Below are 11715 nucleotides of genomic sequence, written 5' to 3'. Positions count from 1 at the left end.
TTTCCATTCAATTTTAAACGTTTCTTTCAGTAATTTTACTCTCCAGAATCTAAGTATCTTTATATCCCGTAAAAGCACCATACAAAACATAAAAAAAACTGTAATTTTACGAAATGTACACATACGAATCCCCATACTGACCACCTATTGATATTTGATAAACGTTTTTACTGAATAGAAGATAATTACGTTTATATGCATAACGTAAAACTTATTTATTTCTGCAGATTTAAGTGCGCAACTTTATTAGAAGCTACTTATATTACTTATAAGATATAATTAATTCAACTCGTTATTATTTGATAATAATCGTTGACTATAAAAAAATATTTATATCGTAATTCAGTTTTGTTTATATTTAAAGCATTTATGACGGGAACGAACATGGTATTTGTAATCAAGTGGTACATTGCCTTCTTTTTTGCTGCTTCAATTTTTGCAATGTCGTGTAATGGCCATGGCAGACTGGTCGAACCACCAGGTAGAGCATCAGCTTGGCGTTTTGGATTTCAAACACCACCAGACTATAATGACCATGAACTCAACTGCGGAGGGCTTAGCCGGCAATGGCAAAGATACGGCGGTAAATGTGGAGAATGTGGGGACGCGTGGGATCTTCCGGAACCACGACCCCACGAATATGGTGGCCACTGGGGAAAAGGCCAAATTGTGCGGAGCTATTTGCCTGGATCTCAAATGACGATTCGTGTAGAATTAACAGCCAGTCATATGGGGTAACTAATTTTTTTGTGTTTCTTTAAATCAGTATATACATAATTATATTTCCAGATATTTTGAGTTTCGAATATGCCCAAATCCAAATGCTAAGCAGTCATGCTTAGATGAAAATGTATTGTCAATTCTTAATGGATCTCCTTCTCAGCCAAATGAATCAGACCTAGATACCCGATTTTATCCTCGAAACGGAAGTTGCATATATGAAATTTTGGCACAGTTACCAGGTGAATATATTTTAACACTGGATCAGAATCTTACTTTGGTAGAAAAGCCTGCCATTATTATCTTATCGACAGAGACATTTGGATCGACTTAAAATCGCTGTGTCGTCGGCCAATGTAGAAGTCGTTAGCAGTCTGCTTGTGGATATATCTGCTGTATAAAGGACGTATAGCGTAGGTCCAAGTACGCTGCCTTGGGAACCTCAGCGTTTTAAGCGTGGTCATTGAACATATCAGAGTTACAGCAAAGGCTCTGTTGTAGAGATACGACTTCAAAAGCTTGTGGTTGTTTTAGGAAAGCATTGCTTTGATTTTAAACATTAAACCTTCTAGCCAGACCTTGTTGAATGCCTGGAAGACATCCAGAAATTTTCCTGTGCAATATTCGCGGTTTTCGAAAGCAGTTCGTATTCTTGATGTTATTCCATTGACTTGTTCAATGGTTCCACGTTTCTCTGAAAAGCCGCTGGAAGAGTTTCGAAAGACAAGATAATAGGCTTATAGGCCTGTATGATGAGGAAACTGAAGGGTCCTTTCCTGCCTTTGGTATCATTACTATGATCGACTTTTTCTATCTCTCTGGAAAGTACCCGAGATTTGAGATAGCGTTAAAGAGCAGGGAGATAGTGCATGTAGCACAGTATGGAAGCTCAATAACCATCTTTGGAGTTATTAGATCACATCCTGGGGACTTTTAAGGATTTAGTTGAACATTTATCATTTTTTCTATTTCGTTGGCTCGAAATTCGATTGGCTCATTTGGTGTTTGGTTGTCGTCTGTTAGTGTCGGTATTACAAACGAACTTGTAGCAGGGTTCGGCTGAAACACATGTTGAAGGTGGGTTGCGAATGTGGTAGCTCTCCTTTTATCGCTTCGGGCCGATCCACCTGCGATGGTTCTTAAAGGTGAAATAGTTTCTGCCGGGGTAGTTAAACTGGGATAGGCTTTCCATAGTGAGTTCTCACTGCTGGATGTTGATAGTTGTTCTATATAGCGACGTTGGGCGTTTTTCTCTTCTCGCCTGAGTGCACTGGAGAGTTTACGTGAAGCATTTATTAGTCTTTGCTTTGCGAATTGCGATCTATGGACTTGCCACTCCCGTCGCATCCGTCGGGCAGCTGCAGCTAAGACACTCTCGAGAGTATTTGTTGCGGATTCAATATCGGCGTCAGCCTTGGATTCAGCGCGATATGTGAGCTTATATATTTTCTGTACTTGATCCAGCTTTCTTTTTTTATGTTTATCTGCTAGTTTGCTTTGTAGTCTCTGGGCATTGGAGGGCGTTCAGTATTAATAGGTCTGGCGAGTGGTCAGATGATAGATCCGGGAGGGATTCGGCACTAATGAGGTTTCGACGGATGTTTTTGGTGATTGCAAAATCGACCAAATCAGGAATTTTGTTCGGGTCGGTAGGCCAGTATGATGGTCTGCCTGAAGAGACGTAGTCAAGATTTCTATTTACATTTATGATGGCGTCATACAACTGTTTTCCTTTAGGGGTGACGAGGCGTGATCCTGCAGATTTAAATGGTCCCCTAGAGTGTTGAAGAAGTCCAGAAAGTCCAGAAATTATAACGTGGGGGACATACCGTTATACCGTTACGAGGGTAAGATTGCCTCTTCCTTGTTGTACGTTTATAGATGTGGCCTGCATGTACAGTTGCGGTAACAATAATAGCACCATAAGCACATTTCGTGTTTGTCCCAGCGTTTCTCTATTTTCTGACACTTTTTCATCATTTTACTCAGAATCTTAATATTTGGTTGCGTGACCTTTGTTGGCAATGACAGCCGCGCATCGTCCTGGCATGGAGTCCACCAAGTCCTGGCACCGTTATTGAGGAATTTTGCTCCATGGATCCTTGACCAGACCCCAAAGATCATCGTTATTATTGGGTTTGGCTTCGGAAACCATTTTTTCACGTCCGCCCAGAGGTTTTCGATTGGATTCAAGTCGCGTGACTGAGCAGGCTAGTTCATTTCTCGGATCGATTTCTGCTATAACCAATTTCGAGCTTTCTTGCTCGTGTGTTTTGAGTCCTTATCCTGTTGAAATGTCCAAACCAACGGCATTTCATCCCTGCATATAGCAGCATCACATTTTCCAGGATATCTGTGTAAATGTGCTGATCCATGATGCTTTGAATCTAATGGATCGGACCTACTCCATAGTATGAAAAGCACGCCCATACCATTATGTTTGATCCTCCGTACTTTACCGCCTTAAAGGTGAAGCGAGGATTATATTCAGTTCGTGGTGGACGCTGAACATAAGACCAAGAGCCTTTCCCACCAAACAACACAATTTTGGTCTTATCTGACCACAAAATGTTGTGCCACTTCTCCACAGGCCAGTCCTTGGGAATCTTGGCATATTCGATTCGCTTTGCCACATGCTTAACAGTCAAAAGCGGGACTTTTCTTGGGCTGCACACATTAAGTTGTTTTGTCCTAAGCGTTTGCGAACGGTTTCCACGCTTTCAGCTATCTGAAGCTCAACCTTCACTTCCGTAGCCGGCCTTAAAGGCTCCTTCTTGCCTTGCCGAACCAAGAGCTTGATCTCCACGTTGGACATTTAGGGCTTTCTTCGCCGTGTTTCGTTCTTTTCGACAAACAACAGTGCTTTGCGGATCATTTTGCTTGAACAATTGACAATGCGACCAATTTCAGCGTATTTTTTACCTTCAGAGATCATGTTTTTAATGAAATTTCTTTTTTCGACGGTACAGTGCTTTCCGCGACCCATAACTAGAGAATTTTTGGACTTCGTTTGGAAAAAATTCAATAAAAACCTATAATACAACTCCTTTTTTCAAAATTTGTCGAAAAAAAACCCAAAGCAATCACTCCTATTAATTTTATTCACTAAATACGTGGTCAGTGCTATTTTTGTTACCGCCTCATTTCGCGCACTTTAGCAGCAAGTGCCCAAAAACAAAAAGAACCGTTACATTGAGAGACTAAAAATTTTTTGCTCAGAAAGCCAACATATGGTACTTATTATTCATGCAATCTGACTTTAAAAAATATAAACATTTAATAATTTTTTTTAGGAAATGAACTTTCCACCTGCAGTAGTGCTATTATTTTAACCGCAGCTGTAATTAGTTGCAAACTCGCTAGAATGGTGGTATTTGATGCGATTTCTAATCAGGATACCGCATACAACTGATACAACTTCCGCTTATTTGGAACCGTATCATGACGTCAATTGAGCTATTTTCAAGTTTATGCCGAGAAACGCCGTTGGCGTTCTACAATGATATTCGTAGGGAAACCATTGATTATTTGGAACGTTGTGATATTAGCATCTCCATGAGGATTGGTGGCGCATGAGGTCTTGCATGATAGTCCGCATGAAGGACATGAATTCAATGATATTCATGCTGCAAAGTATGCATCATGGTTTCCATATTGCTTTGTTGTTGCGTCGGTAGTCGAGGATTCGGTGTCGGATCAATTTGGGCAGTATGTAGAATGGTTGTCGTAGCGCTAGGTTTAGTAAGTCCCGATTTCAGGACGTTTGCGAAAGTCACATTTTGTGAGGTGATCCCCGGGCCAAATGAGGATCTCTTTGCGGTTGAGAAGAATACGTCTGGGTTTACTTCTGCGGGTTTAAGTGTAGATTGTTTATTATGGAGGCGTACAGGCGTTACTCGGGGGTGAAGCCGGCTTTTGAGGTCTCCGTATATTGGACAGCCTCTATAGTTTGCTTTGTGGTTACCGCCCCAGTGTCCGCACTTTTTAGTATTGGGATCACTTTTATTTGTCGTGCAATGAGCAGAGTCATGATGCTTTCCACAGATGACACAAACTGGACGCAATGTGCAGTATGCTCTTGCCATGGCCATATTCTTGACAGTTCGTACATTGGACTGGGCCTTTGCGCTTTTGTGGTTCTTCTACAGTAATTCTATGACGCAGAAAAAACTGTAGCTTGTAGATTGGGTGCACTTCGTTTTTCCGGATGGCTTTAGTGTCAGGTTGCAGCTCAACTTTGAAGAGTGGTTGTGGTTTTCTGTCTTTGTTCAGAATGTTGAAGACGGTTTTTGCCTTAAAACCCTTATCGTTTAATGCCTGCGTTATCTCAGAAGGTGTTACTTCAGGCTCTATAACCTTTAGAACGACATAAGGGCCCTTGCTACTTTTCAGTTGATAGGTGTAGTAGTTTTTATTGTTTTAGTTTAAGTATTTTGCAAGGGTCCTAAAGCTCTCTTCGGTTTTTACTTGGACCTTAATTTCGTGGATGCTGCCCTTTTTTTTGTATTATGTGGAAGTTGTCTTTTCCAAGAAGTTAAATTATTTTGTTTACAAAATCATTTGAGCTTTTTTCTCGAATGTATATAGGTGGGGGCTTTGGCTTCTTTTTGTCTCCTTCATTAGTGCTGGGGGGTAGATCCTCATCGTTATCTGCTAGTATTCCAAATCTATTTGTATACTCTTGGGTCTCAATTCGCTGACTTAGATTGTTCCGATTTATCTTTGTTTTGTTTCCCGCCGCAGAATTTTGTGGACTCAATTTTCTTTTTATTTGGATATAGCGATCCATTCCAGTCTGCATAGTCGACCCATCATTCTTGGTTACGTTTTGCTTAGGTGTTGGCGCAGCGGTAGCGTTTGGTTCTAGTGTTTTTGTTTTGATCGCTGGCTTTGACACACATAAGTCGGTAAGTGTAGCTGCTAAATTTGCTTGCAATGCAAATGCAGGTGAGGTCGTTGATACAACGGTTGGCGCTGAAGACACGGTCTGCGGTTGTTGTTGTTGCCGATGCGATTGCCATTGTAAGAGAGGCAACCGTGCTGGTGGTTACAGCAGCTAAGCTTGAAAGTGTAGGTTTGGTAGCCGTGATTAGTGGGGTGTATGTGGTTGTTGTTGTTGTTAGCTGTAGCATTGGAGAAGCGCACTCTTCGCTCCAAGACTTTGGAACTGTGCTTGGCAATGCCGAAGAGCAAGAGCGCGCTCTCTGGTCTTGGGAAGGATTAAGCGCTTCCGTAACGACGAACGAAAAATACGCGTTGTTTCAAATTGATGAGAGTCGGCGCTCGTCTTGCTCACGTTGACGTTGTTCACGTATTTCGTTTTGTGTGTACATATTTTAATAAATACAATTCGTATAAAATAAAAATTTATTGATTTTAGATGACAGTTTAGTTAAATTTTAAACAACTAATCATCGCACAAGCGTCTTTTATATTTGATTTGGTTTATTTTGTGAGAAATCGATTCCGAAATCGAACTCAGTGGTTGAGCATCCGACTCTGCCGGAGGCTCAAACTATAGCTAGTGGGAATGCGAACGCAAATTTTCATGTTTTCTGATCTGATATTTAATATTGGAGAATAAATGAAAAAAATTCAAAAATACCGATAAAATTGGCAGGACAAACAATAAAACGAAGAAAAATCTATTTTTGAGCTTTAGAGTGGGCGTGATAAAAAGTTCTTTGGCATATCGATTAAAACTTACAAGACTAATAAACATATGAATAACTATCAAAACATTTATCAAAAGTGTGGGAGGTGCACTTCTGGGCAGTTTGCGGGCGTGACAGTTCTGGGCGGTTTTTGATCGTTATAGTGGGCGTGGCAAAATTATTTTGGCATTCGATAGATAATAATACATGACTAATATATGAATATGAAAAACTATAAAAACATTATTCAAAAGTGTGGTAGTGGCAGTTCTTGTGGCTTGTGGGCGTTATGGTAGGCGTGGCAACATGGATCAACTTGGGCTGCGTCTATGTCTCTAGAATCTGTATGCTAGTAAACCTTCTAGCCTTTAATGATCCTGAGATCGAGGCGTTCATTCGGATGGACGAACAGACGGACATGGCCAGATCGGCGTGGCTATTGATCCTGATCAATAATATTATACGCTTCCTTACATACATGCGTGTTACATACATTTTCACGAATCTAGCCTTTTATTCTACTAGTAACGGGTATAACAAGGACAGCAAGATATTTAAACGTAATTCTTAATAAATTTGTTAATATATTGTTAATAATAAATTAACTATTTCATAATACACATTGCAGATTTTACATGTGAACACTGTGTTCTGCAATGGCGTTATGTTGCCGGCAACAATTGGGGTATGTGTGGCAATGGTATAGGAGCTATTGGATGTGGTCCACAAGAAGAATTTCGTTCGTGCTCTGATATTGCCTTAACTACAGAATATTTGCATCCATATCTAAGTCCTATTAACCCACCACCTTCACAATCTAATGGAATGTCTGCGAACACGAAACATAATACTGTTAATATACAAAGTTACAAATTAAAGTATATTTGCATCATTTTACTACTGTTAATACTAATATTAGTTTGCGTTGTTGTTATGAGTATCAAGTTTCACAATCACAACAGCTTTTGTATTCCACAATTTTGTAATAATCAAAAAAAATATTTATTTTGGAATTCATCTCAACACAATAATTTTATATGTGATCTATTTAAAAAAAATATTACCCTTAGCAATGATAAATTAGACGACCCAGTCCACAAATTAGGAGATTAAATAATGGAGTATAAAATTTAGTAAATGAAACAAGCACAGTATAAATATCTGTAAGTTGAATATATTGTTGCATGGTTAATAACTTTTAAACACATTAATAAAAAAACATTTAAAATTAGTTTATGTTAAAAAGAGATTAAATAAATATTTATTACAAATTGTTCTTTTATGTTAAGGTGTGCACTATAGAAAACCAAGTTTAACTTATCCTTATAATTGTTATATTTTACGCGAAAGGGATAATTAAAATGAACCTACTGGAATAAGAAGACTTACAATTAAAAATATCAATGGAAGACTTCAAGAATCCGATATTCAAGAATCGGATAGACTAGCGGAGTCGATAAGGCTTCTGCTATTTAAAGATTACTTCTTTGAAAACCATTTTATAAAAGCAACCAAACTGATAGGTTAAATTAAGAACAGCAAGACCGCAAAAACGAGTTCTTCTGTTCGTAGTGCACCCACAAATTGTAACACTTTTGTTTTGGGTTAATACGACAAATAGTCATCCGCTTAAACCTAGAGCCATTTAACTTGTGTAACCATTTTAATTTTGTGACTACTTCAGAAAATATATAATATTTCTGGATTATCTGTGAGATCACAACAATTGCTGCTCTGTCGTGGGACGGCGGAGTATGCTCAAAGATGATTTATATAAAGAACAAATCAATAGGGACTCCAATAAATCGAGTTTCCTAACCACAACTGAAGAAGTCAAAGTTATATACGGATAATGAAATTCTGTTACTGTTAGCTTGGCAGACCTTGGCTTGCGGATATTAACGTTTACTTTATATGCCTGTTTGTGTTATTGTTTATATTAGGAGGGTTGGGTTTTAATTAGTGTCCGCTAAGAACGGTTCGCTTGATATAACAAAATATAATGAGAAGATTAGAAACTTAATAAGTTTTGATAAGAAAACTGAATTGCGGGCTTACACAAGTAAATTTTATCAGTTTTCAACTTAAAGTTCAACTTGTCCTCATAAGTTTTTATATTTTACGCGCTCAAAGGATCGATCTACGGTTGTATAGCAATGGTAGGTTAATTGATTAAAATAGCCTTGTAGAATAAAAAGCCTTTTAATTTAAAGAATCAATGGGTGAATCTTGGGGTGAAGTCAAGTGGGTAGAAGAGTAGCACGACATACTATCCCAAATACTGGGACAGCTGCGTTGGTGTACTGCAGCTGATGATCGGCTTGGCAGCTCCAACAAGTGCCGCAGACAGCAGTAGGATAGATAAGTACTTGGGCATGACTGGGTCGAAATTTGAACAATTTGAACCAACTTGCACCTAACGGACGACACATCATGCGGCCCCACCATGGTATCCATGTCGGCGAAGAGCCGAACGTACAAGCTCTCTGAGCTATTACTTTGTTTTGCAAATAAATGACCTGGCTTCAGGGTGAGCAAATCTGTCGAATTCTCAGTAATTAGCAGATAGTTTATGCATGTTTTGATTTACAATCAACACATAGAACACATAAAACATATCATTATACGCCTGCTTCCCAAATTTCTTAAATATAAATTGTCATAGCTTCTTTTGATAACGTAGACGTTAGTCATAGAATCCTTTATTGCCTGAACAGTGAAGGCGCTAAAATTAGGGCAATAAGTTGCCTAAGTGGACTTATGGATACACTCTCTTGGAAACAAAACTACAGAAAATAAAAATCCTTTTCCAAAAGCTTGTTGACCTAAAAAGTTATGTTTATTTTCATTGCTATGCGTTTGCATAGGTTACGAAAGCGAGAACAGAATAATTGTATTTCGAACAGCAGAACGCTAAGCCAAGGATGTAGGTGCGAGAGAGTACAAGAGAGACCTCTCGAAAGAGGAGTGCTTAGATACATAAAGAATGCTGAGGTGCCGCAGACTAATTGTTTCTCCAATGTTGGTTATAATTAAAGACATAAGTTTAGCATTACTGCTGGCGGCTGCGAGACCCGACATCATTGGCGGCAAGTTTTCATCCTTAACGAGGACCATGTCATTCACAACTAACCCAGGCTTGGGAGTGCGCCACTTCGATCGCTTCCTTCCATCGGGACCAGAAAATATACTGCAGGAAGCCTGTTCGCTGTAAGCTATCCAAGCGTTTGAAGTTTAAGTTTGTCACATCTGATCTGCATTAATAAACGATGAAGGCGGGCCACCATTCAAAAAATGTGCTGGAGCTAACACATCAAGATCGGCAGAGATTTGTGAAATTGATACTAATTGCCGCAAATAAGGACTGGACATAAATAGCGGTTTGAATTACGTAGTTATCAATATACAAAATGTATAGTTTAAGTAGAAATAGCTAAATTACAAGAGGACAAGATAGTTCAATCCTCTAAAATTCACGAATTGAATCAGTTTTTTGATACAGTCAATGGAATACCCAAAAAACACAGTTTTAATTCCAAATAGGCACGTTGTAGTTTATGCGGTAATTGCATATACACGCCGAGAAATTGTCCACGGCTTTCTTAGATGCGTTGACGCCAAACCACATTTTGAAAACCAAAACTGCATCAGATTTTCCCTCTACCGATAGACAACTAAGCTAAGCTGAGGTTTTCTGGGAAGGAGCTTCCAAAGCCGGGGGTATGTTTGCGCCTCATCTTTGAATTTTATATTGTTTAAACTTAAAAAACTCCCGAACCCACACTAGGAATTAACTCGCGGCTATATCACTCCTCGTCACTTAAACGCTGAGCAACTACTCATCTACGTCGTCTACGACGTCTGCTGCTAGCGTCACTGGCAGTGTAGAGAGAGACAGAGATTCCTTTTTAAAAAAAGATACGAACCTTGAATATGTTTAATTAAATAATGAGAGAATGTTCTTGTCGAGTTCTCTGACTATCAGATACCCGTTACTCTGCTAGTGAAAACGCGAAATTGCATAATTTTTCTGGGATATTGACAGATATTCGGAAATAATATGAGAACAAATCATAATTGTAGGCGTGGCACTTGTGGGCGATAGAGTGGGCGTGGCAAAACGTTTTTTGGCAAATCGATAGTAATTTATAAGGTTGGCTGCAAAATTGCCCGCGGTAATAACGCCCGGGGGCGTTATTTCACAAAAAATGCAAAAATGCCCGCGGGCGTTATTACAAAAAAAAAAAAAAATGAAATAATCCCCGCGGGAGTTACCTCCGGGGAGTCAAACGGTAGGTATTAACACAGTTTGTAGGTAGGTGGAGGTTGACTTGGGCTTCAATTTTGTAATTGTCGCTGTGAAGTTTTCGAGAAGGAAAATTCTCTTGAGGTTGTGTTTGCTGTTGGCATCGACTGTCTGCTGTGTTTATTCTTCGACTTAAATAAGCAGCGTGTTTGATCGTCTGAAACCTACTGATCGCATTTTCTACTCGCGCATCGATCTATGCCTAGCACACTCTAGCTGGACTACACACGGTGACAGCGCGACAACGCTGTCGCCTCGCCAGTCATATTATATGTATTGGTCGAATACTTAGAAGGACCTCATAATATACTAAACTCATTGCGCAGCAGCGTCTTGCAAGCGCCGTGGTCAAAACATGTTAATAATGTGTATGAGCGTGGTGGCTTAGGGGAGGGGTGGTGTATGGTACCGATGGGTCGGTAACTCGGGCGTTATTGCAGACACCCTTATTTTAGTGTTAGCCTCTTCCGGGCAGTGAATTTCTTTGATAACCAATTAGCCAGGTCATATGCGAGGCTTGAGTCCGGGGAAATAGGAAAACTGTTGTAGAGTCCGAACGCATGGGTCAAGCTTCCACGGATAGTGGATTCGGAACATATCGGTCAAACATCCTGATTTTTCGGGAAAGCATTGTTCTTGTGTGATTTAGTTTGGGAGACGCTTCAAAGAGAGCAGGCAAAACATGCATGCATACATTTGATCTTAACCGTGGCAGCCTGCATAGCATTTTCTCTAATGCTGTCCATAATTTGAAATTTAAGGCCGTGTTTAATTAAAATAGCTGCGCCACCATGAGCTCTGCCCGAAGGGTGGTCAGCTCTAATTATATCATATCCAACAACCTTGTTATATGATTTGCTGGTGAAGTGTGTCTCGGAAATTAACATAATATCAATTTCATTCGTTTTTATAAAGATGGATATTTCATTTACATGGCTGGAAAGCCCATTGGCATTACATATTCCTAGGTTAAGATTTACAAGCATAATTTGTTTACAAGTAACATTATCATGTTAAGTAAATTATTTGTAAGTT

General features: G+C 39.4%; 1 protein-coding gene across 1 annotated transcript, besides 1 other annotated feature; it reads left to right on the top strand.

Moving 5' to 3' along the window:
* Positions 1 to 369: 369 nt before the first annotated feature.
* CG41284 (uncharacterized protein) lies at positions 370 to 7487 on the top strand (the record flags this gene model as incomplete). The annotated part of the gene is made up of 3 exons (NM_001110947.3): positions 370 to 734; positions 790 to 962; positions 7003 to 7487. The coding sequence occupies 3 exons, from the start codon at positions 370 to 372 to the stop codon at positions 7485 to 7487; spliced, it is 1023 nt and encodes a 340-aa protein (NP_001104417.3).
* Positions 2616 to 4063: a mobile genetic element.
* Positions 7488 to 11715: the final 4228 nt, after the last annotated feature.

This window comes from Drosophila melanogaster, chromosome 3L (genome assembly GCF_000001215.4).
Source record: "Drosophila melanogaster chromosome 3L".
In the NCBI taxonomy this organism is placed as follows: domain Eukaryota; kingdom Metazoa; phylum Arthropoda; class Insecta; order Diptera; family Drosophilidae; genus Drosophila; species Drosophila melanogaster.
This window is presented reverse-complemented; position numbering and strand designations above follow the sequence as displayed.